Source organism: Danio rerio, chromosome 13 (genome assembly GCF_052040795.2).
Source record: "Danio rerio strain M-AB ecotype USA chromosome 13, GRCz13ab, whole genome shotgun sequence".
Classification (NCBI taxonomy): Eukaryota; Metazoa; Chordata; class Actinopteri; order Cypriniformes; family Danionidae; genus Danio; species Danio rerio.
Genome location: NC_141033.1, coordinates 7,387,577 through 7,412,404, shown reverse-complemented (window position 1 = coordinate 7,412,404; position 24,828 = coordinate 7,387,577). Strand labels below are relative to the sequence as shown.

Here is a 24,828-nt window from a genome sequence, read left to right as displayed (position 1 = left end):
TTCAACGATTCTGACTTTTTAAACGGTTTACAGTAAAAAGTATTCCAAAAACTACATAAAGAGATCGAATATTCTTGAAACATCTCAAAAGACATGTATTGAAACTAATTAAAAATGTAAATAAAGTACTCCCTTTGAAAACCCCTACAACTTTGTATACAAGAGCAAACATCCCAATGCAAATACACATATGATGGATTATAAACATGGTAAAAATCATATGGTAGGAAATTTCAGCAGGAACTCTGTACACATTCCTACACTGTTTGTTTTGACTAGTTTTGGTTTGCAAACCAAAGCTTACGAGAGATGTAATGGAACGTACAACACATGCTTGATGTAAATACCAAAACAAAAGCGTTGAAAATAGATCTGAGGCAACGCTGAACAAGGAAATGTTTGCCGTTGCGTTTTGACATAGCCCGACTTTACATCGAAAGGGTCAGAATCCGACATTGTTTACGCACACTTCACAGCTATAACCCAAGACATAAGACACATGCTGGCACACGACAGAAATCAAGTGACACCCACCTCCAGTTTGCATAGACTCGAGCTTTTGGACCGCGACTTTCTCCGAAGGTAGACGGAAAACCATCTTCTGACGGTAAATTTGCGCATGTTCGTATCCATTGTCCCGGTTCGCCAGCTACAGTATACTGAAATGACAATTTATCTGTGCAGCTTGTAAATCCAGATCAGCACAACAGCGAGGATTTGCAGTCGCCTCCCCTCCACTAATCCATAATGCTCACTTATGAGGGGGTGAGTCCATGACCGAGCCGAGCATGCAGGTTCGGGGATGTTTGCTGACGCTGACCGTCCCACACGCGCGCGCGGGCTCGTTTGGTTGTGCCGCGGCAGAGATGACGGGAGCTGTCCTTTCAGAACCACCTTCACTTATGCATGCCGTAGTGAAGAACCCTCCCCAATGTCTGAGCTCCTTAAAGATGAAGCGTGTGTGTGTGATTCTCAGCTTTGTGAACAGGTTTTTACTGTGTTTATGTTAAATGTAATACCGTTACTAACTGTTAGGCTAGCTGAGAAACCAACTGAAAATACATATTAATTAGAAAATAAGTAATCATTTTCAGAATTAAAAAGCACTATTTCTGTTTATTCACCAGCAGATGCGCTTTTACAGACAAACATACCAGTCAAGCGCATGTTCATATAGGCCACAAAACATCTTTTCTATATAAACATAAAACTATCTTCTATTTTTTTTTCGTAAACTATTTTATTTTTAAATGTATTATCTATTTTTTTTCATTTGCAAAAATAAAAAATAAAATAAATGAATAAAAGAAATGTAAACTAGTAAACATTATATTCACACAACCAGCCCATGTTAATACTATTTATTAAATTACACCTTTTACCCTTTCCAATTTTACCTAAACGACTTTTTTAGGTTTGTTTTTACTTTTAAACAATTTTACAATTTGTTTGACAGAGACAATTCTGTCAATTTAAAAGGTGATTTTTTTTTATCAAACAGGCAAACAAAAACAAAAATAAAATAATATTTCTAAATAATATTAATAACAACAACAATACTATACTACTACTACTACTACTACTACAAATAATAATAAATATAATAAATAACATACACCAGGCGTGTCCTGGAGGGCCGGTGTCCTGGAGATTTTATCTCCAACCTTAATCAAACACACCTAAACAAGCTAATTAAGCTCTTACTATGTATTATAGAAACTTCTAGGCAGGTGTGTTGAAGCAAGCTGGAGTTAAAGTCAGCAGGACACCGGCCCTCCAGGACTGACTTTGTACACCCCTGACTTAGACTAAAGATTTTTTTTTAAAATCAAGATAAAAATATTTTAACATTTTCTTTTGGCTTAGTCTCTATTTCAGAGGTCGCCGCAGCAGAATGAACCACCAACTAGGTGGTTCAAACTTCGAGGGAGAACGACATTGATAACAACGTTCTGGCATTGACTGTTCCTTCTAAAAATCTACCATTGGAAACCCCAGCCTGATCAAGGTGACCAAAACATACTGTACTGAACTGTGAGAATGAGGCATTATGTTCTGATTATGGACTTCATTCATTCATTTTTCTCTGGCTTGGTCCCTTATTTATCAGGGGTCGCTACAGCAGAATGAACCCCCAACTATTCTAGCATATGATTTACACAGCGGATTCCCTTCCAGCCGCAACCCAGTAGTGGGAAACATCCACACACTATCATTCACACACACTCATACACTACGGCCAATTTAGTTCATTCAATTCACTTATAGTGCATGTCTTTGGATTGTAGGGGAAACCCAGGCAAACACAAGGAGAACATGCACACAGACCTGCCAACTGGCCCAGGTGGGACTCGAACCAGCAAACCTATTGCTGTTAGGCGACAGTGCTTATTACTAAGCCACTGTGCCTCCATTTTAACATCTTATTTATACCAAAAAATCTTTGTAACTTTCTGTACCTCCACATCCCACCATTTTGATTGTACAATGAATGCAGTATCTCAAAAACAACAAAGAGATGCAATGTATAATGACAAAATGACATACAGTGACTAAACTGAGTCTTAATCCGTTTGGCACTTGCTGGAGGGGTTATAGAAAAACTAAAGTTTTAAAAAGTGGCTTCTTTTCACAGTATTTTAAATTTCATGGTATTTCCTAAATAAATGTAAATTTTTTTGAGAAAGTCTTGTTCATTTTATTTTGGCAGGATTAAAAATATGGTCAATATTGTTGCAAAATAACAAAAAAAATGATGTTCTGTCATCATGGTAAAGAGAAGAAAAGTAAAAAAAACTAAAAACAAGACTAAAACTATTGGTCAAAAACATTTTCATTAACTTAACTTAAATAACCTGCATAACTTAAATAAATTCACAACTAATAAACTAAATTAATACTAAACAAAACTAACAACAATTACTAACCGAAAATAAAATAAAAAATCATTCATTTATTCATTTTCTTTTCAGGCTCAGTCCGTTTATTAATATGGGGTCGCCACAGCGGAATGAACCGCCAACTCATCCAGCACCAGTTTTATGCAGCGGATGCCCTTCCAGCCACAACCCATCTCTGGGAAAAAAATTAAAATTAACAAATAAATAATCATTTTGTAAGTGATAATTTTGGAGTGATTGTAAGAAAGTGTCTGAAAGAGTGTGTTTTGTCAAATAGTGTGTTTTATAGGTGGTTTGTCAAGCCCACTCACCTGTATGAGGCAAACTCACAATTGCACATTGTATTTTCTGGATATATATTTTCTGGATATATATATACAGTAGAATTTAGTATTATTAGCCCCCTGAATTATAAGCCCACCTGTTTATTTTTTTTCCCCAAATTTCTGTTCAACCGAGAGAAAAAATGTATAATCATAATAGTTTTAATAACTCATTTCTAATAACTAATTTATTTGATTTTTTTCCATGATGACAGTAAATAATATTTGACTAGATATTTTAAAGACAATAATATACAGCTTAAAGTGACATTTAAAGGCTTAACTAGGGTAATTAGGGGAACTCGGCAGGATAGGGTAATTAGGCAATTTATTGTATAACAGAGGTTTGTTCTGTAGACTATCGAAAAAATATACAGTAGCTTAATGGGGCTAATAATATTGACCTTAAAATGGCTTACAAAAAATAAAAAAAAAACTGATTTTGTTCTAGCTGAAATAAAACAAATAAGACTTTCTTCAGAAGTAAAAATATTATCAGACATACTGTGAAAATTTCCTTGCTCTGTTAAACATCATTTGGGAAATATTTAAAACAGAAAACAAAATTCAAAAGGGGGCTAATAATTCCGACTTCAACTATATATGGAGTGATTGGACAGAATTGCATGATGTTTTTAAGTTTTTACCTTTTTGTACACCTACATTTCACATACTACAATAACTGATTGAGCTCAATCAGTTCAAATTAGTTTTATTTAGCTGCAAATGCTTTTTCTGAGTATTTAAACCATTTATGCCAGGTAAGTGCTCTGATTGCAGCTAATATTAGCCACAGGGGTTTTTGTGCTGAGAGCAAATGGAGAGACTGAAATAATACAATCCCCATTGAACAGTTTAGAGATGAAAACACATCATGTTTTAATAGCAAGGATTATTTGGCAATCTTTTGGGTGTTTTTTGGTGCACTTACTTTATTGTGGTATCAAGCTGCATAAAATACTGAAAGCAGAAGTTGGCTGAAAGAATAAAGTTATGTTAAAACCAAGCACACCATTGTTTTTCTTGTGAAATTCCCCATAAGTTTGATGTGTCACATGACTCTCTTCCTATTGAAAAACCTAAAGTTGGATCCACAATGGCTGACTTAAAAATGGCCACCATGGTCACCACCCATCTTGAAAAGTTTGCCCCCTCACATATACTATTGTGCCACAAACAGGACATTAATATCACCAACCATTCCCATTTTATTAAGGTTTATCCATATAAACGGTCCACCCTGGATTATAATATGTACCTATTCATACTCAATACTCATACTTCAAACTTCTGCTTTCATATATTCATATATCGGGCAGCGCCTTGGCTAGCGCTGTCACTTCTCAGCAAGAATCTTGCTGGTTAGAACCGCGGCTGGGTCAGTTAACATTTATTTGTGGAGTTTGCATGTTCTCCCCGTCTATCTGGGTGCTCCGGTTTCCACCACAGTCCAAAGACATGCACTGGGTGAAATATGTAAGCTAAATTGGTCATAGTGTATGTGTGTGAATGAGAGTGTATGGGTGTTTCCCAGTGATGGGTTGCAACTGAAAGGGTATCTGCTGTGTAAAATATATGCTGGATAAGTTGACGATTTATTCCGCTGTTGCGACCCCGGACTTAGCCGAAAAGACAATTAATAAATGAATATTAATATGTCATATTTCTGCTTTCAATATTGCAATATTTTTACGACACCTAAATATCCAAATAAAATATTTAAGCAGAATACTGTTTTCTGTTTGTGACACTGATTGAACATTTTGGCTAAATGAGACTGTGAGTCATCAGTGGCACTGGAGACAGAGCTGACTGCTCTATAAATAGAATGGACTGACCTGGTCTCACAAGCTAATCATGATTTGAAAGGCTGAGCAGGGACATCTTCAGACGCCCAGTGGTACCTGCAGCTTTCTAGCTGTGCATTCCACACAGTGATTCAGTTATTTTTTTCTTACAAACATCCATAAAATATGACAAATCAGGTGTTGTGATATCACATTGTGACAGTCCAGATTTTTGTGAACAGTTACACCCCTAAAAGAAAAAAGAAAAAAATATATATATACACACACACACACACACACACACACACACACACACACACACACACACACACACACACACACACAGTTGAAATCAGAATTATTAGCTACCCTTGATTTGTTTTTTCTTTTTTAAATATTTCCCAAATGATGTTTAACAAAGCAAGGAAATTTTCACAATATGTCTGATAATATTATTTCTTCTGGGGAGAGTCTTATTTGATTTATTTTGGCTAAAACAATTCAATTTTTTAATAATCATTTAAGGTCAATATTATTAGCCCCTTTAAGCTTTTTTCGATAGTCTACAGAACAAACCATCGGTTTACAAAAACTTGCCTAATTTCCCTAAATTGCCTCGTTAACCTAAATGTTAAATGTCACTTTAAGCTGTATAGAATAAGATCAATTTAAGCTGTATTTACTGTCATCATGGCAAAAATAAAATAAATCAGTTATTAGAAAGGAGTTATTAAAACTATTATGTTTAGAAATGTGTTGAAAAAAAATCTTCTCTCCGTTAAACAGAAATTGGGGAAAAAATAAACAGGGGGGGCCAATAATTCTGACTTCAACTATATATATATATATATATATATATATATATATATATATATATATATATATATATATATATATATATATATAAATACACACACACACACACACACACACACACACACACACACACACACACACACAAATGTGTGTGTGTGTGTGTGTGTGTGTGTGTGTGTGTGTGTGTGTGTGTGTGTGTGTGTGTGTGTGTGTGTGTGTGTGTGTGTGTGTGTGCATAGAACTGCTCAAAATGTATTTTCATTTATTTGAAATAAATTATAATTATAATTAATTCAGTTAAAATTCTCAGATTAATGTCTGTCTGAGGTAATGGGCATGGCTAACATACTTTACAGCGCCCCTCCACCTGTCAGTTTTGACAGCACTGTGACAACAAACAGAAATGGCAAGAAGGAGGAGTCTGTTAGGTTGCAACAACTCTCCCAAAACCCTTTTTTCCAATCCTTCTGAATAAAATGGCTACTTTACTAAATTGAATCAGCTCGCAGTAAAAAAAACACACACAAATAAAGCCTCACCCACTGATTTCTCATTTAACATTTAATTTCTCTAGGAATGCGTCACAATGTGAAAAAAACAAAACAAAAACAATTGGTCGTATCTTTCAGCTCATGCAAACTTTAACATAAACATCAGAAATATATTGTGTTTATTATGTATCCTGATGTGAGGGCCACTTGTTGTTGAACACACAATATTTGAAGACCATGTACACTCTCAGAAAGAAAGGAGCTGTCACTGGCGTGGTACAAAAGGTAAACATTTGTACCTAAAAGGTCCATATTAATACCTCAAGGGAACATATTAGTACCTAAAAAGTACAAAAGTGTTCCTCTTATTTTTTTTAGGTACTAATATATACTTTTGAGATAACATTGAGAATGTATAACACTATACCTGCTGTATTTATGCTCCTGTTATGCTGAAGCTTTTGTCCTTCTTTTAAAATCATGATAATTTGATGTTATCAAAAAAGTATATAATTAATAAATCAATACATTAAAATTTAACATCAATCAAATAAAATAAATTCAAAATAGACAATGGTATGTTAATGTTAAGTTCACTGGAGATACACAAACTTTCCAACTTTGAGTCTAAACAAGCAGAGCCGAGGGCAATTTTCAGGCAGCCCCAGTTACCATAATACAACATGACTGTGACGTCACAGTAGTGGATGGTGCTTAAAGATATAGCTCACCCAAATTTAATTTACAGTTAATTTGCTCACCCTCAGGTCATCCAAGATGTAGGTGACTTTTTCCATCAGTAGAACATTTAAAAAAAAGCCATTCATGTCAACTTTCTTGGCTCCTATTTATTTATTTATTTTTGACTGCTGTCATTTAAACAGTAATTTCCCTTGTTCTTGAACAAATTTCCCTGCCAGTGTTTAACTAAGCAAACACTGTTCAGATCAGTTTGTTCTGTGCTTTTTTTTAGTATATAATCCTGTTTGCTGATTTTTGTTTACTTCCTTTTGTTTGCTGTTAGCTTCCAGTGCTTTTCATCTCATTCTTTTGTACATCTTCATTTTTATTCTGAGAGGACACTCTTTCCATGCCCCAGGGAGAAAAAAGCTGACTAGAGAAACATGTCATATGACCTGCATGAAACACTACAAAGAGACGCTCATAAATAAATACATTACACTGTTAAAAAATGCTGGGTTCCTCACAATCGATTTGTGTTGGGACAACAGTTATTCTCCTTTGGCTTAGTCTCTATTTTAGAGGTCGCCACAGTGGAATGAAACATCAACTACTCTGGAATATGTTTTATGCAGCGGATGCTCTTCCAGCCCCAACCCAGCATTGGAAAACACCCATACACAATCATTTATACACTATGGAGAAATTTAGATTATTCAGTTCGCCCGCTGCATGTGTTTTGGACTGTAGGGGAAAGCGAGCACCCAGAGGAAACCCATTTAGTTAAGGCACATGGGCACACTAGTGTAAACAGCCTCTTAGAATGAAAATGCTCCTCGTTTGTTTTTAAATTACTCAGTTTTAAGGAGTCGAAGTTGCTGGAGTAGTGCGTTTGCCAGGTGTAACTGTAACAAAACATTTTAGCAAATGCATAGCTTCATTAAATGGTAGAACTTAATGTAAATTCTATTTCAGATGCGGGCGAAGCAGTGGCGCAGTAGGTAGTGCTGTCGCCTCGCAGCAAGAAGGTCGCTGGGTCGCTGGTTCGAGCCTTGGCTCAGTTGGTGTTTCTGTGTGGAGTTTGCATGTTCTCACTGCATTTGCGTGGGTTTCCTCCGGGTGGTCCGGTTTCCCCCAAAGACATGTGGTACAGGTGAATTGGGTAGGCTAAATTGTCCATAGTGTATGAGTGTGTGTGTGAATGTGTGTGTGGATGTTTCTCAGAGATGGGTTGCGGCTGGAAGGGCATCCGCTGCATAAAAACTTGCTGGATAAATTGGCGGTTCATTCCACTGTGGCGGCCCTGGATTAATAAAGCGACTAATCCGACAAGAAAATGACTGACTACATAAGATGTAGTATGTGTGCCGCCAACTCAGAAGTACACTGTAAACAAATATTGCTGTCTAAGTAGTCATCTTTTTGTCACTGCTTATAAGATTTTTTTAGAATGTTTTCATGGCTTCACTGAATCCTGCGACGTGTCCTGTCAAGTAAATACAGTATAAGTCATTTTAAATGGGAAGCAGTATGGTTTAGAACAGGGATCACCGATCTCGGCCCTGGAGGGCTGGTGTCCTTTAGATTTTAGCTCCAACCCTAATTAAACACACCTGAACAAGCTAATCAAGGTCTTAAGCTGCGGTAACACTTGACTTTTCTCCCCATAGACTTCCATTCATACGCATGCGAATGCGTCAGACCAGAAAGGTCGCTGCAGTGCATAGTTCAAGCTTGGTGACCTTTGACCTGCGAACTCTGACCTGCAATCCTCACAGATACTGCAGAAGACCTATTGGAACCCGCATGGAGCCAAGATTCTCATATAAATCAGTCAAGTTTGGTGAAGGAAAAATTATGGTTTGGGGTTACATTCAGCATGGGGGCATGCAAGAGATCTGCAACCCCCAACCTGAGGTATCGAGACATTTGTGCTGCTTATTACATTACAAACCACAGGAGAGGGCAAATTGTTCAGCAGGAAAGCGCTCCTTCTCATACTTCAGCCTCCACATCAAAGTTTCTGAAGGCAAAAAAAGGTAAAGATGCTTCAGGATTGGCCAGCCCGGTCACCAGACATGAACATTATTGAGCATGTCTGGGGTAAGATGGCATTGAAAATGAATTCAAAGAATCTTGATGAACTCTGGGAGTCCTGCAAGAATGCTTTCTTTGCCATTTCAGATGACTTTATTAATAAGTGATTTGAGTCATTGCAGAGATGTATGGATGCAGTCCTCCAAGCTCAATTTGAATTCTTTTTCCACTGCGCCAGGACTTTATATTCTATACTGTACATTATTTCTAAAAAAATAAGCATAATCTAGAGCAGGGGTTCCCAAACTTTTCAGCCCGTGCCCCCCAAAATGACAATGCCAGTGACTTGCGACCCCCAATATCCTCTGAGGTGGTTATAAATACAGAAACCTGGCATGCAATGGGGCACACACACCAATAGACCCAAGTCTATTCTTCAGTTAATTTTTTAAATGTGTGTAGGTGCTGTAAATGTGCCAGAAAGTTTAACTTGTTGTTATAAAATCAATCTGCTGCATCTGTCGCTATTGCTGTGTCTTTAATATAATGCAATCACCTGCAATCCAATAATAATATAAGCTACTATAGTAACTGTATAGTATATAATAACTATAAATAAAAAAAAATTCTGTTCATTAGGTTATGGATAATATATGGTCATTCTTATGGTTTAATAAAAATAAATAGATTTTTGGAAATCACCAGGCGACCCCCCTTCATTGTCCTGCGACCCCTCGAGGGGTCCCGACCCCAACTCTGAGAACCACTGATCTAGAGGCCTTTGCCTTTAATATAAGCCATTTCTGATACCAACTAGAAGTCAAGTTATTATTTATTGTTCCTAAAATTTGGAAGGGCAACAACACATTTGTCAGTTAGTGCATACTGTATAATTTTGTTAGTATCAATGTTAAAAAATGGCAAAGGACTGCATCTGTGATCTGGGTAGTGTACATGTTTTGCTCTGCATGTGTATCACAGCCGATTAGCACAGTTAAACCAGCTCTGAGAAATGAAGTGGTCCTTCAGGGGGTGTTGCAGGTGTATGCCCGCTGAAGAAGCCGTGTAAAAGCTTCTGTACAGAACACCTGAACTAAGTGGACCTTTCTGAAGCGCGCTGAGCTATGTTAGGAGTGTTTATCACAGCCGTTAATGTGTGTAATGGTGTGTGACTCCTGCTGTGGGTTGATGTGCCTGTGGGATACTGTCTGACCGTAATAGCCTTGAGGTTTAAAGATATGGATGCTGTAAATTATCCACAACTCTGCAGTCAGGCAGTAAATGTAAGAAATGCTACATGGAAATGCAATGTTTGCTCATGCGGTGATGGGAAGTTTGTTTTTACCAAGGCCATCATATTATGTTCAGCTTATATAAAGCTTTATAAAGGAAGCACAGGATATTTCAGCATTGATTAATCTTACTAACTCCTGGTTCAACATAGGCTTATTCTGAAAAAGTAGCACTATATACAATTCTGGAGATTGTGTATTATGTAGCCAGAGGAACATATGGCTAAAATTAATGTTATGAGGCGATATGATGTTGTTGCTTTTCCTCTACCAGCTAACCGCTTACCTCAGCGTGGACTGCTTTTCTGTTGTTACCATTTTTGTCCAGTGGCTCGCTGCATACGTCAGAGGGTTTGAGATGCAGAGTGGAGTTGACTGTGACAACGTGGTTCGAGTCTGGTGAAAAACAATTCCAGAAAGCAGGTAAGACAAACAAAAGCCAAACAATGAAACAAACAAGTAAATAACAAAGTGAGAATGTGGTAAAATGTTGTGAAAAAATCAGCCTCATTGCTTTTTATTGCATTCTAAAACACTATTGGTTGGGTTTAGGGATGAGGGTGGGTGGGGGGATTGGTCGTTTAGTCAGTCAGTCAGTCAGTTAGTCAGTGGACAGCGGACTTTAGTCGATTTAGGCAAGAAGAGCGGACCTGAATGGCACTCTTTCATTTAAATTGTAGTAATATTCTGCCAGTTCTCAGAGATGGGTTGCAACTAGAAGGGCATCAGCTGCGTAAAACATGTGCTGGATAAGTTGGTGGTTCATTCCGCTGTGGCGACCCCAGATTAATAAAGGGACTAAGCCAAAAAATAAATAAAAAATAAATGAATGAATGAATAGTCTGCCAGCTGTGACTTTATTTCACAATGTGCCAACTTTATACAATATATACAGTTGAAGTCAGAGATATTAGCCCCCGTTTATATTCTTTCCTTTTTCAAGATACTAGTATTCAGCTTAAAGTGACATTTAAAGGCTTAACTAGGTTATTTAGGCAGGTTAGGGTAATGGGCAAGTTTTAAGATATTGTATAATGATGGTTTGTTCTGTAGACTATTGGATAAAATATATAGCTTCAATATATAGCATTTAAGGTCAAATAATTTTGACCTTAAAATGTTTTTTTTTATATTTTGTTTTTTATTAAAAACTGCTTTTATTCTAGCCAAAATAATACAAATAACACTTTCTCTGGAAGAAATAAAAAATACTATCAGACACACTGTGAAAATTACCTTTCCTTACTCCTTGCTCTACATTATTTGGGAAATATTTAAAAAGAAAAAAATAAATCAAAAGGGGGCTAATAATTCTGACTTCAACTATATTCTATTCTGAAGTTCTGTGATGCTCTTTGTGTCATTTTTAAGTGTAAACACTGTAAACTCTGATTAGTTGACTTCAATCCAGCCATTTTCAGCCTGGTCTTAGCTGGTCAGGCTGGGAGATGACCAGCTAAAACCAGCTTGACCAGCCTAGCCAAGCTGGGAGTCCAGCCAAAACCAGCTATGTCCTGCTTAAACCAGGCTGGTCAAGCTGGTTTTAGCTGGATTTGGCTGGTCATTTTCCAGCCTGACCAGCTAAGACCAGGCTGGAAATGGCTGGAAACCAGTCTGGAAATGGCCAAAACCCCTCTAAAACCAGGCTGGTCAACCAGTTAAAACCAGCTAACCAGCCTTGGCTGGTTTAAGCTGTATTTTTTAGCAGGGTTAACAAAGTTATATTATTCGTATTTAATTTACAATTCTACATCCAGCTTGCTACCTCTAATTCAGATTCAGGAGTCGAATTGGAATTTAAAAGACGTGCTTAGTTCGTTTGTGAATACAAGCACATCCCCGAGAGTGATGGTGTTCAGGCAGATGAGATAAAGCCTCCATCCGCTGTATATGTCACTGCTCCATAGAGGTTATCTTATGGCTGCACCGCAGTTTCCATTCACACCGAAAGTAATCCATCAGACAGGAGAGAGCTGTTTAATTTAGTCTTTTTTGACATAATCTATCTCGCTCTCTTAGCGTCTCAGAGAGAGTGAAAGAGTCAGACAGGTTGCGACAGCAGACATTTATTCTTAGCTACTCTCTGCTATGCTTTTAACCGCAATTGCAATGAAGTGCAGAAACAATGAATTATGTCAATAATTGTGCTCTCTTAGAACAAAAGGTACACAAGAGGACCAGTTCAGCACTTCGCAGAATACATTTGTCCATTTCCATTAACTGAACTAGAAATAAGTACATAGGGAATCTTTCATGGTACCACTTATTTCCCTGTTTACTGTGTTTCATTTTGCTGAGTGGTTTGTAACTGCAGGTATGGGTTTAGAAGTGTTTGATGCAACAGAAAAAGGGTTTTGAGAATACAAATGATGAACACAAACATGCTGTAAATATATAACTTAATTATGCTTATGAAAAAATACATTGACTAATTATTATGTAATAATTAATTTGAACATTTATTTATAACTCTGAATGTAAGGGCACATCCAAAAATAAAATATCAGTGCTTAAAATAGTCAAAGAAAAAAATAAGTCTTACAGTAGAATAAAAACAAGTGGCACATCCATTGATGACAAAAGAACACTGCAGTCCTGCGGGACCCGACCAGATTTCTTTCTCCACTGGTCTAACAATATTGCTCCCGACTCCCGAGTGAGCGAGTATTAGTATGTATGTGTGTGAATGAGACAGCGTAATGCTGCGTTTAGCTTGTTTGTTGCTGTGTGTGTGTGCGAATGAAAGAGAGAGCTTTGTCCTATGTGTAACGGAGGCCAGCTAGTGTGTGCTGTGCAGGTAAACCTCACTCCTCTGACCTCTAAAGGTGCTCTAGCGACTGACGCAAGAGGCCATGGTCTTTAGCCTCCTTGGTAGAGCACCCGACTCGCATGCGGAAGGTCGCCGGCTCGATCCCAGCTCAAAGTGGGTTGGGCGGTGTAGGACCAGCGGGGTTACATATGTGTTTGTGTGTGTATGTGTGAATGAGAGAGCGTGATGTTGCTGTTTGTGTGTTTCGCATGCTTGGTGCTGTGTGAGTGTGGGTTTATACAGACAGCTTGTTATAGGCTGTCTGGACTCTGTATAGCTGGGTGGTTTTCGGTTTTGTTCTCCCCCCTGCTCATTAGCGAGAATGAGTGAGGCGGGTAGAAAACGGAGCGGGTCGGGAAGGGTGACACCGAATGCTGAACATAAGCGGGAGCAGTCGGGTTCAGGTTAAAACCTGGCGGGTGCGGGCCAGAGCGAGATTCAAAATTTAGTCCCGGGCAGATCTCTACTTCAGTGAACCTGCTCTCTAACATGGTTCGGTAGTTCTTTGCATTGACTCACACAGTGCTTAATTTGTAAATAAATAATTCCCGGAACAAAATCAGGAAATAAAAGTTACCATGATCAACGTCCACCACACAAATTCAGTTTTCCTGGAACACGACTTCATTAAACTGTGATAGTGCAAAAAAGAGCATCACATTTCTAAACGCTCTTTAATCATTTTGCGTGAGATAACATTATTGGTAAGTCATGGACAATGAAAACATGTAGCTACAAACATAAATCGTATAAACAATTTTTTTTATGTGAAAAAAAATCATCAAATGACTCACTCAGTCTAATCTTCAAGACGAGCTCACAGTTACCCCTTCTGTCGTGTTTTCTGTCTGACTTGAGATCGCTTTGCTTCTGTCTCACGCTATCCTGATCTATTCCTGCAATTTCATCTTCTCAAGATGATCAGGCTCATTATCAGATTTACTTCGGCTTTTAAAAAATAAATATAAATATGTGTTAAAAAATGTGTGACTGCCTCTTTACCATTTTGAAAATACAAATATTATTTAGGTTGCCACTATGCCATTATTTAGTTTTGCTGCCCACTGCGTGCAAAACAGTGACCAACCAATGAGAGTGATTGTAAACATAAGAAAGCCGATTGGCTGAAAATGTTTTTAAGGGCCAATAGTTAAACGTGACTTTTGCTTTAACTTGCGCATGGTGACTACCGTCATGTGTGTCCGCCATACACACACGTAGGTATTTATTCACCACACACAAGTTAGTGCCGGATCCATTAAAATAAATACAGGAATGTAAAAGACAAACATCTGTCATTTTCCGGAAGATTATCCAGCAAGATCCAGCTCAAATTAAGCACCGCATGTGGCCATCTAGTACAATTATTGGGCCTAAGGAATACCATGAAATTACAGTCCAAGCCATCAGTAATGTCACCCCCTCAGTCCTATGCCACTGAACCCGCTCTGAGCTGGGATCGACCCGGCAGGTGAGGTTTACCTGCATAGCACTTCACTAGCTGGCCTCAGCTATATTCACACCCCTAAACCTCACTCCCATCCAGGTCACAGCACCAATGTACAGTAACCCTGCCATTCCTACACCACTCAACCCACTCCGAGCAGGGATCAGACCAGCAACTTTCCTCATGGGAGTTGTTTGCTCTACAAAGGAGGCAAAAGACTATGGCCTCTAGCATCTGTCGCTAGAGCACTTTTAGACGACAGAAGATTGAGGTTTACCTGCACGTTACTAGCTGACCTCCCTATGCCAACCCCCCACCTCACTCCTATCAGGTTCACGGCACTAATGTAACCCCACCGGTCCTACACCACCCAACCCACTCCAAGCTGGGATCGAACCAGCGACTTTCCTCATGAAAGTCGGTTGCTCTAACAAGGAGGCTAAAGACCATGGCCCCTAGCATCTGTCTCTAGAGCACCTTAAAAGGTTAGAGGAGTGAGGTTTACCTGCACAGCACTACACTAGCTGGCCTCCAATAGTCTGTGTGGTACGCTTCTTTAGGGCTTCTCCACACCGTAACTCTCCTGAATGAGGGAAAGGCAGTGAAGATGCACTCATTAGAGAACAATACATGTCTCACACTGTCCACAGCCCAAGATTTACGCTGCTGGCACCATTGAAACTGATGTTTTGCATGCTGTGGTTTTAGGTTTTTCAGATACAATCTGAGTTAACACCCGGACATCCAACACTTAGGGTGCTTTCACACCTGTGAATTGATTCAGTTGTTCCGAAACAGAGATTACAATTGTTACATTGTTGCTCTTTGCTCTTGGAGCGGTTCGCTTTCACACTGCAAAGTTTCTAATCGGACCAAAAGAGCTAAAACAAGTCACGTGCGAGTTAACTCTCCTTACATTGGTCCGAGTGTCAGGGTTTATTTTGCAGCGTCCCGCTCAGCTGTCAGGAGAGGTGGTGGTTTGGTGGTGATTGACAGGGTGCGCGCGACATGTCTGAGGAAAGACGCGGTGGGGAGGGGTGAGAAGGGTGCATGACGATGCCTATTTGAGGACCGGGAGGGAGACGCAAGATTAACGGTAGATCATCACTTGTTTGCCGGCATCCGGAGACTCGCAAAACTTCCCGCCCTACTCATAATTCTCTCTTCATATAGCCGTAAGCCTATTGCATATCCATAAAACACTGTGATATAACCGCGCTCGGATCGGATCGCTTTCTCACTGCAATCGATCCGCTCCAGGGTTCGTTTCAATCGAGCCGAGACCACCTTATTCAAGCGATCTCGGAGCGTTTACTTTGGCGCGGAACAGAGCGCAACTGCCCTGTTCACATATGCCAAACGAACCGCGCTAAATGGGCAAACAAGATACGTTCCGAAACAAAAGTGTAGGTGTGAAAGCACCCTTAGTCATTTTGGATGTGGTTCGTATGTTACCCCCTACCACAACTTTACTCTTAAACCCAACCATCCAATGTTTTACATTTTTAAATTACTTTAATATGTGTGATTTATGACCTATTTTCCTCCTGGGAACCCAAAATGCCCCCACAGGCTTGTTAATGGTATTACTATATTTATAGGGACATTTGGTCCCCAGAACGTAATAAATACAAGGTATACACACAATAACACTATGCACGCACACACATACACAAATATCTCTTTCATTCTGGCTGCAGTTATATAAAAGACCCGTCATGTAATCCTTGACTTCACTCAGGTCTTTTTTTGAATAAAGATAGACAGACGTCACCTGGCTTTTAAGAGGCAACTCACTTGAAGAGTTCCAGGCACAAGCATAATGGCTACAAATGACTGCCTGGAAACCTTTCTGTATTTCAAAAACATGCTTTATTCAGTTTGCTTTAGTGGTAGATACTCCCAGAAGTCACTTCTGTCCTTCAGGCTGCATTGTAACAGTCACTTGTTTTAAGAACATACAACTTTAGTCATTCTATTGCAGGCCCTCATGCTTAAATCCAGAGTTTCCTGCTGCTTCAGCGCCTCTAAATTTACTTATATCTGCTAAATGAAAACTATTTCTACTGCATTTTTTTTGTGTGTTTTGTATTTTAAATCAAATAATAAATAAATAATATGATACTATTTGTGATGTGAGGACACTGGACAACGAGAGGATCCGAATGCATGTTTATTTTGAGAATGGTCAGGCAAGGTCAAAATAGGGGTCAACAGATGCTTGCAGGGAATCCAGAGTTGTGGTCAATAAACAGGCGAATGGTCAGTACAGGCAGCAAGCAACGTAAACAAACAGAACAAAGCAAGGGTCAAACATGGCAAGGCAAAGGAAACACCTTAATCTTCCAACACAATCTCACGGCAAATCGTAACTTTTTCATTTAGTGGCTAATTCCTACAAATTCATACGATCTAATTTGTACATTTTAGTACAATTTGCTCATCCCCCAATGACGGTTGGGTTTAGGGGTGAGGTTAGGTGCCACGCCTCCTTTTTAAAATCATACAATTGCTTACGACTGAACTCGTACGAATTAGCCACTAAACTGCCAAAACGTAAAATACTTACGTTTTCTCGTGAGATCAGGCTGTAATGTTCACAATACAGTATAACAAGACTCAGCAATTGACGTGTGTCTGTGCTGTTTTAAAGGTCCATGTAATCAGTTCTGAACAGCTTCAGCTGTGTGTGTTAGCAATAAACCACAACAGGTGTGAGTGTGAGGTGCATGACAGGATTTGTAGTCCTGGGAGAAAGTGAATGATTCCCAGCGATCTACAAGCCTGGATTGTTGGTGATTGTGACACTAACCCAGGTTTCGATAATATAGATTGTATTAAGTCAAATTGCAATTACAAATGTGATTATGCTTTAATAAGTATCAAATAATAAATTAAATTAAAGCTGCAAGCAGCGATGATAGGGACCTCGCACCCGGGCTCACCGCCGCCCAGTGACCTTACGATGACAGAGAACAGCGAACAATAATAATTTAAGCCAATATATAAAAAAAGATCTAAGAAAATCACAGATTTATGCCAAACTTCCTCCTGTCAGCAGGTGGCGCTATAACTGTGACTTAAGATTGGCATGTAGATGTCTTCCGGAGAAGAATCTTATCAACCATGTGAAGTTTCAGGCACATGGGACATTGTGTGGCTGAGTTATAAGCCAAACTACCTTCTGCCAGCAGGTGGCGTTATGACTGACTCAATATTGTTATGTGGATGTGTTCAGGAGTGGACTTTTATCAACCATGTGAAGTTTCAGGCAGATCAGAGATTGTGTGGAGATTGTGTTTTAAGACAAACAACATTCTGCCAGCAGGTGGCGCTATGAAAGACTCAATATTATTATGTAGATGTGTTTAGGAGAGGACTTTCATCAACCATGTGACATTTTAGGCAGATCTGACATTGTGTGGCCGAGTTACAAGACAAAATTTCTTCTGCCAGCAGGTGGCGCTATGACTGACTCAATATTGTTATGTGGATGTGTTCAGGAGAGGACTTTTATCAATCATGTGAAGTTTCAGGCAGATCAGACATTGTGTGGTTGAGTTATAAGAAATTCCTGTTCCATGGCGAAGCGTTGAGGTTTGTCATGCCACCACGGACACGCCCTTCTGCAAAAACTCTAGATCTTCACAATATATCATCGCTAGAGCTTTCAGTTGACACCACTCTATTTTGGTGCTGATACGGGAAAGTTTGTGGAGGGAGTTTGTTACAGTGTCAAACATGTCATTTCCTGTGGCCAGCAGGTGGCGCTATAACTGTAACTAGATATCGGCACGTAAACCTGATCAGGTCAGGACTGTTATTAAATGTGTGAATTTTGAGGCAGATCGAATATTGCATGCCAGAGTTATAAAGACTTCCTGTTTTCTGGCAAATCATCAAAGTTTGCGAGGCCGCCACGGATACGCCCATCGATGAAAACTCTAAAGCTTCGCAATTTAACATCACCAAGGCTTTAACATGACAAAACCCAATTTTGGTAATTATCAGATAAAATCCGTAGGAGGAGTTCGTTAAAATACAACGCCTGAAAATGGCAAAAGCGCCACTTTTTCGCCACAGGAAGTTAAAAATATCCGACTTCCTGTTGGGTTTGAGATATGGCTCCAAGAGACTTTTTCGTATGTTTTGCCATGTTTGAGGTGTGTGCCAATTTTTGTGCATGTGCGTAATTCGTAGATCGGGGGCTCGTCCGTTTAATTTTTCTAGGTGGCGCTGTCTAGTCATTTTGCCACGCCCACTTCAATATTGTTATGTGGATGTGTTCAAGAGATGACGTTTATCAACCATGTGAAGTTTCAGGCAGATCGGACATTGTGTGGTTGAGAAATAAGGACTTCCTGTTCCATGGCGAAGCGTTGAGGTTTGTCATACCGCCACGGACACACCCCTCTGCGAAAACTCTTGATCTTCACAATATATCATCGCTAGAGCTTTCAGATAACACCACTCAATTTTGGTGTTGATACGATAAAATTTGTGGGAGGAGTTTATAACTCCGTAAATCATGTCATTTCCTGTGGCCAGCAGGTGGCGCTGTAACTGTATCTGGATATTGGCATGTAAACGTGTTCAGGTCAGGACGCTTATCAAGCGTGTGAATTTTGAGGCAGATCTGATAATGCATGCCTGAGTTATAACGACTTCCTGTTTTGTGGCGAATCGTCAAAGTTTGCGAGGCCGCCACGGACACGCCCATCGACGAAAACTCTAAAGCTTCGCAATTTAACATCGCCAAGGCCTTTAGATGACAAAACCCAATTTTGGTGTCGATCGGATAAAATCCCTAGGAGGAGTTCGTTAAAATACAACGCCTGGAAATGGCAAAAACGCCACTTTTTCGCCGCAGGAAGTTAAAAATATCCGACTTCCTGTTGGGTTTGAGATATGGCTCCAAGAGACTTTTTCGTATGTTTTGGCATGTTTGAGGTGTGTGCCAATTTTCGTGCATGTGCGTGATTCGTAGATCGGGGGCTCGTCCGTTTAATTTTTCTAGGTGGCGCTGTCGAGTCATTTTGCCACGCCCACTTCCGAAGCCCATAATAAACGTAAATTTTCGCCACTTCTGAGGTGTGTGCAAAGTTGCGTGAGTTTTCGTGCATGTTTAGCCCCTCAAAACCGCGATTCATTCCGCGGAAGAAGAAGAATAATAAGAAACGGAGCAATTCCAATAGGGCCTTGCACCGTTCGGTGCTCGGTCCCTAATAATAATAAACGGAGCAATTCCAATAGGGCCTACGCACCGTTTCGGTGCTCGGTCCCTAATAAACAGAGCAATTCCAATAGGGCCTACGCACCGTTTCGGTGCTCGGTCCCTAATAATAAACGGAGCAATTCCAATAGGGCCTTGCACCGTTCGGTGCTCGGTCCCTAATTAAAGCTGCAAGCAGCGATGATAGGGACCTCGCACCCGGGCTCACCGCCGCCGGTGGCCTCCGGATGACAAAGAACAGCGAACAATAATAACTTAAGCCGATATATAAAAAGAACCAGAGAAAATCACAGATTTATGCCTAACTTTCTCCTGTCAGCAGGTGGCGCTATGACTGTGTCTCAATATTGGCATGTAGATGTGTTCAGGAGAGGATTTTATTAAACCATGTGAAGTTTCAGGCTGATCAGACATTGTGGGGCTGAGTTGTAAGCCAAACTACCTTCTGCCAGCAGGTGGCGCTATGACAGACTCAATATTGGCATGTAAATGTGTTCAGGAGAGGAATTTAATCAACCATGTGAAGTTTCAAGCAGTTCAGACATTGTGTGGCTGAGGTATAAGCCAAACTTTCTGTTGCCAGCAGGTGGCGCTATGACAGACTCAATATTATTATGTACATGTGTTCAGGAGAGGATTTTAAACAACCATGTAAAGTTTCAGGCAGATCAGACATTTTGGGGCTGATTTGTAAGCCAAACTACTATCTGCCAGCAGGTGGCGCTATGACAGACTCAATATTGTTATGTAGATGTGTTCAGGGGAGGACTTATATCAACCATGTGAAGTTTCAGGCAGATCAGACATTGTGTGGTTGAGTTATAAGGACTTTCTGTTTCATGGCGAAGCGTTGAGGTTTGTCATGCCGCCACAGACACGCCCCTCGGTGAAAACTCTAGATCTTCACAATATATCATCGCTAGAACTTTCAGATAACACCACCCAGTTTTGGTGCTAAAACGATAAAATTTGTGGGAGGAGTTTGTTACTCCGTAAATCATGTAATTTCCTGTGGCCAGCAGGTGGCGCTATAACTGTATCTGGATATTGGCATGTAAACGTGTTCTGGTATGGACTCTTATTAAACATGTGATTTTTGAGGCAGATCGGATAATGCATGCCTGAGATATAATGACTTCCGGTTTTGTGGCGAATCATCAAAGTTTGCGAGGCCGCCACAGAAACGCCCATCGACAAAAACTCTAAAGCTTCGCAATTTAACATCGCTAAGGCCTTTTGATGACAAAACCCAATTTTGGTGTCGATCAGATAAAATCCCTAGGAGGAGTTCGTTAAGATACAAAGCCTGGAAATGGCAAAAATGCCACTTATTTGCCGCAGGAAGTTAAAAATATCCGACTTCCTGTTGGGTTTGAGATATGGCTCCAAGAGACTTTTTTGTATGTTTTGGCGTGTTTGAGGTGTGTGTCAATTTTCGTGCATGTGTGTGATTCGTAGATCAGGGGCTCGTCCGTTTAATTATTATAGGTGGCGCTGTCGAGTCATTTTGCCACGCCCACTTCAATATTGTTATGGGGATGTGTTCAGGAGAGGACTTTTATCAACCATGTAAAGTTTCAGGCAGATCGGACATTGTGTGGTTGAGTTATAAAGCCTTCCTGTTCCATGGCGAAGCGTTGAGGTTTGTCATGCCGCCACGGACACGCCCCTCTCCGAAAACTCTAGATCTTAACAATATATCATCACTAGAGCTTTCAGATGACACCACCCAAATTTGATGCTGATACGAAAAAATTTGTAGGAGGAGTTTGTTACAGTCTAAAACATGTCATTTCCTGTGGCCAGTAGGTGGCGCTATAACTGTATCTGGATATCGGCATGTAAATGTGTTCAGGTCAGGACTCTTATCAAACGTGCAAATTTTGAGGCAGATCGGATAATGCATGCCTGAGTTATAACGACTTCCTGTTTTGTGGCGAATCGTCAAAGTTTGCGAGGCCGCCATGGACACGCCCATCGACGAAAACTCTAAAGCTTCGCAATTTAACATCGCCAAGGCCTTTAGATGACAAAACCCAATTTTGGTGTCGATCGGATAAAATCCCTAGGAGGAGTTCGTTAAAATACAACGCCTGGAAATGGCAAAAACGCCACTTTTTCACCGCAGGAAGTTAAAAATATCCGACTTCCTGTTGGGTTTGAGATATGGCTCCAAGAGACTTTTTCGTATGTTTTGGCATGTTTGAGGTGTGTGCCGATTTTCTTGCATGTGCGTGATTCGTGGATCGGGGGCTTGTCCGGTTAATTTTTCTAGGTGGCGCTGTCGAGTCATTTTGCCACGCCCATTTCCAAAACCCGTAACAAACGTAAATTTTCGCCACTTCTGAGGTGTGTGCAAAGTTTCGTGAGTTTTCGGGCATGGTAAGGCCCTCAAAATCGCGATTCATTCCGGAAAAGAATAATAATAATAAACGGAGCAATTCCAATAGGGCCTACGCACCGTTTCGGTGCTCGGTCCCTAATAAGAATTAAAACTCATACAAGGTCATAGTACCTGGCAATTTGTGAAAGTGACTTTTTAAAATTACATGGAAAAGAAACTGTTTTTTCGGAAGATTCTTAGAAAGAGAGAAACATTCTGTCTCCTTTTTTTCAGTGAGCAGCTCTGAACGTTTTATATGTTATGAAGTCACTACATACAGTCTCTACACTGCTGTGTGTCTGTCTTGCTGAAAATACAAACACATACACCCACACAAACCTTTTAAAACACTAATTCTCTGAAATGTAGTTAACCTCACCTAATCCTCAAACGTTAAATCATAGACAATGAGGAAGAGCTTTGAAGATTTCAGACAAATCCTTTGGTGAACTAGAAACATTGCATAAAAGAACTCATTTCCAGATATTTATTCTAGACATTCATCCATCCATCCATCCATCCATCCATCCATTCATCCATCCATCCATTCATCCATCCATATATCTTCAGTGCATCCGCAAAGTATTCATAGCGCTTTACTTTTTCCCACATTTTTTATGTTACAGTCTTAATCCAAAATGGATTAAATTCATTTATTTCCCTAACATTCTACACACAATACCCCATAATGACAATGTGAAAAAAGAGTTTTTGAAATTGTTGCAAATTTATTAAAAATAAAAAACCTGAAAAAAATCACATGTATACAAGTATTCACAGCCTTTGCTCAACACTGTGTAGATGCACCTTTAGCAGCAATTACAGCCTCAAGTCTTTTAGAATATGATGCCACAAGCTTGGCACAACTGTCTTTGGGAATCGTTGCCCATTCCTCTTTGCAGTTCCTCTCAAGCTCTATCAGGTTGGATGGGAAGTGATGATGTACAGCCATTTTTAGATCTCTCCAGAGATGTTAAATAGGATTCAGGTCTGGGCTCTTGCTGGGCCACTTAAGGACATTCACTGAGCTGTTGTAAAGCCACTCCATTGATATTTTGGTGTTGCTTTGGATTATCGTCCTGCTGGAAGATGAACCGTCCCCCCAGTCTGAGGTCAAGAGCACTCTGAAGCAGTTTTTTTATTCAGGATGTCTCTGTACATTGCTGCATTCATCTTTCCCTCTATCCTGACTAGTCTTCCAGTTCCTGCTGCTGAAACCAGTAACCATTGACATCCATAGAAGAACTATAACTATCGAAACTCGTCATCGAATATCATAAGTCAGTGGTTACTGGTTTACAAAATTGTCTAGAAAATATTGTTCTGTGTTCAACAGAACAGTTCACTTTTGTTTAAGTGAACTACTTTAATAAATTAATCATAAATTGATTCATGCAAGCAATTCAATCAAAACAGCGGATTCTTTCAGGAATTACTATAAATGAGCTCAACTTAGAGTTCAAGTGAACCGGAAGTTGCTGAGACTTTATTTCAGTATATATATATATATATATATATATATATATATATATATATATATATATATATATACACACACATACATACATACATACATACATACATACATACATACATACTCACAGGCCACTTTATTAGGTAAACCTTACTAGTGCCATGTTGTATATATATATATATATACACACACATACATACATACATACATACATACATACATACATACATACATACATACATACTCACAGGCCACTTTATTAGGTAAACCTTACTAGTGCCATGTTGTCCCCTTTCGCCTTTAGAACTGCCTTAATCCTTCATGGCATCGATATTCAACAAGGTACTGGAAACAATTCTCAGAGGTCTTTGGTCCATAATGACAATATAGTAAAATAGATCCATGCTTTCATGTTGTCGATGCCAAATTCTGACCCTAACATGTCGCGGCAGAAATTGAGACTCGTCAGACCAGACAACGTTCTTCCAATCTTCTATTTTCCAGTTTTGTTGAGCCTGTGCGAATTATAGCTTCAGTTTCCTGTTCTTAGCTGACAGGAGAGGCACCCGGTTTGGTATTCTGCTGTTGTAGCCCATCCGCCTTAAGGTTCGACGAGCTGTGCATTCAGTGATGCTCTTCTGCATGCCCCGGTGGTAACGAGTGGTTATTTAAGCTGCTGTTGCCTTTCTATCAGCTTGAAGCAGTCTGGCTATTCTCCTCCGACCTCTGGCATCAACAAGCCATTTGCTCCCACAGAACTGCCGCACACTGGATGTTTTCTCCAGACCATTCTCTGTAAACCTTAGAGATGGTTGTGCGTCAAAATCCTAGTAGATCAGCAGTTTCTGAAATACTCAGACCAGCCGGCACCAACAACAATGCCACATTCAAAGGCACTTAAATAACATCTTGCTCTTTCTGTTGCTCGGTTTGAACTCCAGCAGATCACCTTGACCATGTCTACATGCGTAAATGCATCGAGGTGTTGCAATGTCACTGGCGAATTAGAAATTTGCAGCAACGAGCAGTCGGAGAGGTGTACCTAATAAAGTGGCCGATTAGTGTATGTATGCATGCAATATCTTTAATAAAATTAATAGTGGAACTTGTGCCATATATTAATGTCAAATAAAACAACTCAGCAGGGATGCCTGG

General features: G+C 39.7%; 1 protein-coding gene and 1 long non-coding RNA gene across 7 annotated transcripts in view; one reads left to right on the top strand and one right to left on the bottom strand.

Annotated features, from left to right (window-relative positions):
* The window catches only part of rps6ka2 (ribosomal protein S6 kinase, polypeptide 2), a 109,990-nt gene extending 94,824 nt beyond the window's left edge, over positions 1-15,166 (bottom strand). For 3 of the 4 annotated variants that reach the window (XR_015505614.1, XR_015505615.1, XM_087278907.1), the window contains exon 1: positions 535-848. Coding sequence is in view for 1 of the 4 variants with exons in the window: in XM_087278907.1 (XP_087135033.1) it covers positions 535-633 (99 nt within the window). In the remaining 3 variants the exon portion in view is untranslated. Of the gene's footprint in view, positions 1-534; positions 849-10,613; positions 10,724-15,088 lie in introns of those variants that run through there. The other variant, XM_087278908.1, reaches the window with a different exon arrangement.
* On the top strand, positions 495-10,425 carry LOC137487362 (uncharacterized). Of its 3 annotated transcripts, none has more exons than XR_015505693.1 (4): positions 495-607; positions 685-988; positions 1,867-2,008; positions 8,669-10,425. It is a non-coding gene; the product is annotated as an uncharacterized LOC137487362 (long non-coding RNA). The 3 variants fall into 3 exon arrangements; XR_015505695.1 differs by having other exon boundaries at positions 685-959; positions 8,669-9,556; XR_015505694.1 differs by lacking the exon at positions 8,669-10,425 and adding an exon at positions 2,973-4,950 and having other exon boundaries at positions 685-959.
* Positions 15,167-24,828: the final 9,662 nt, after the last annotated feature.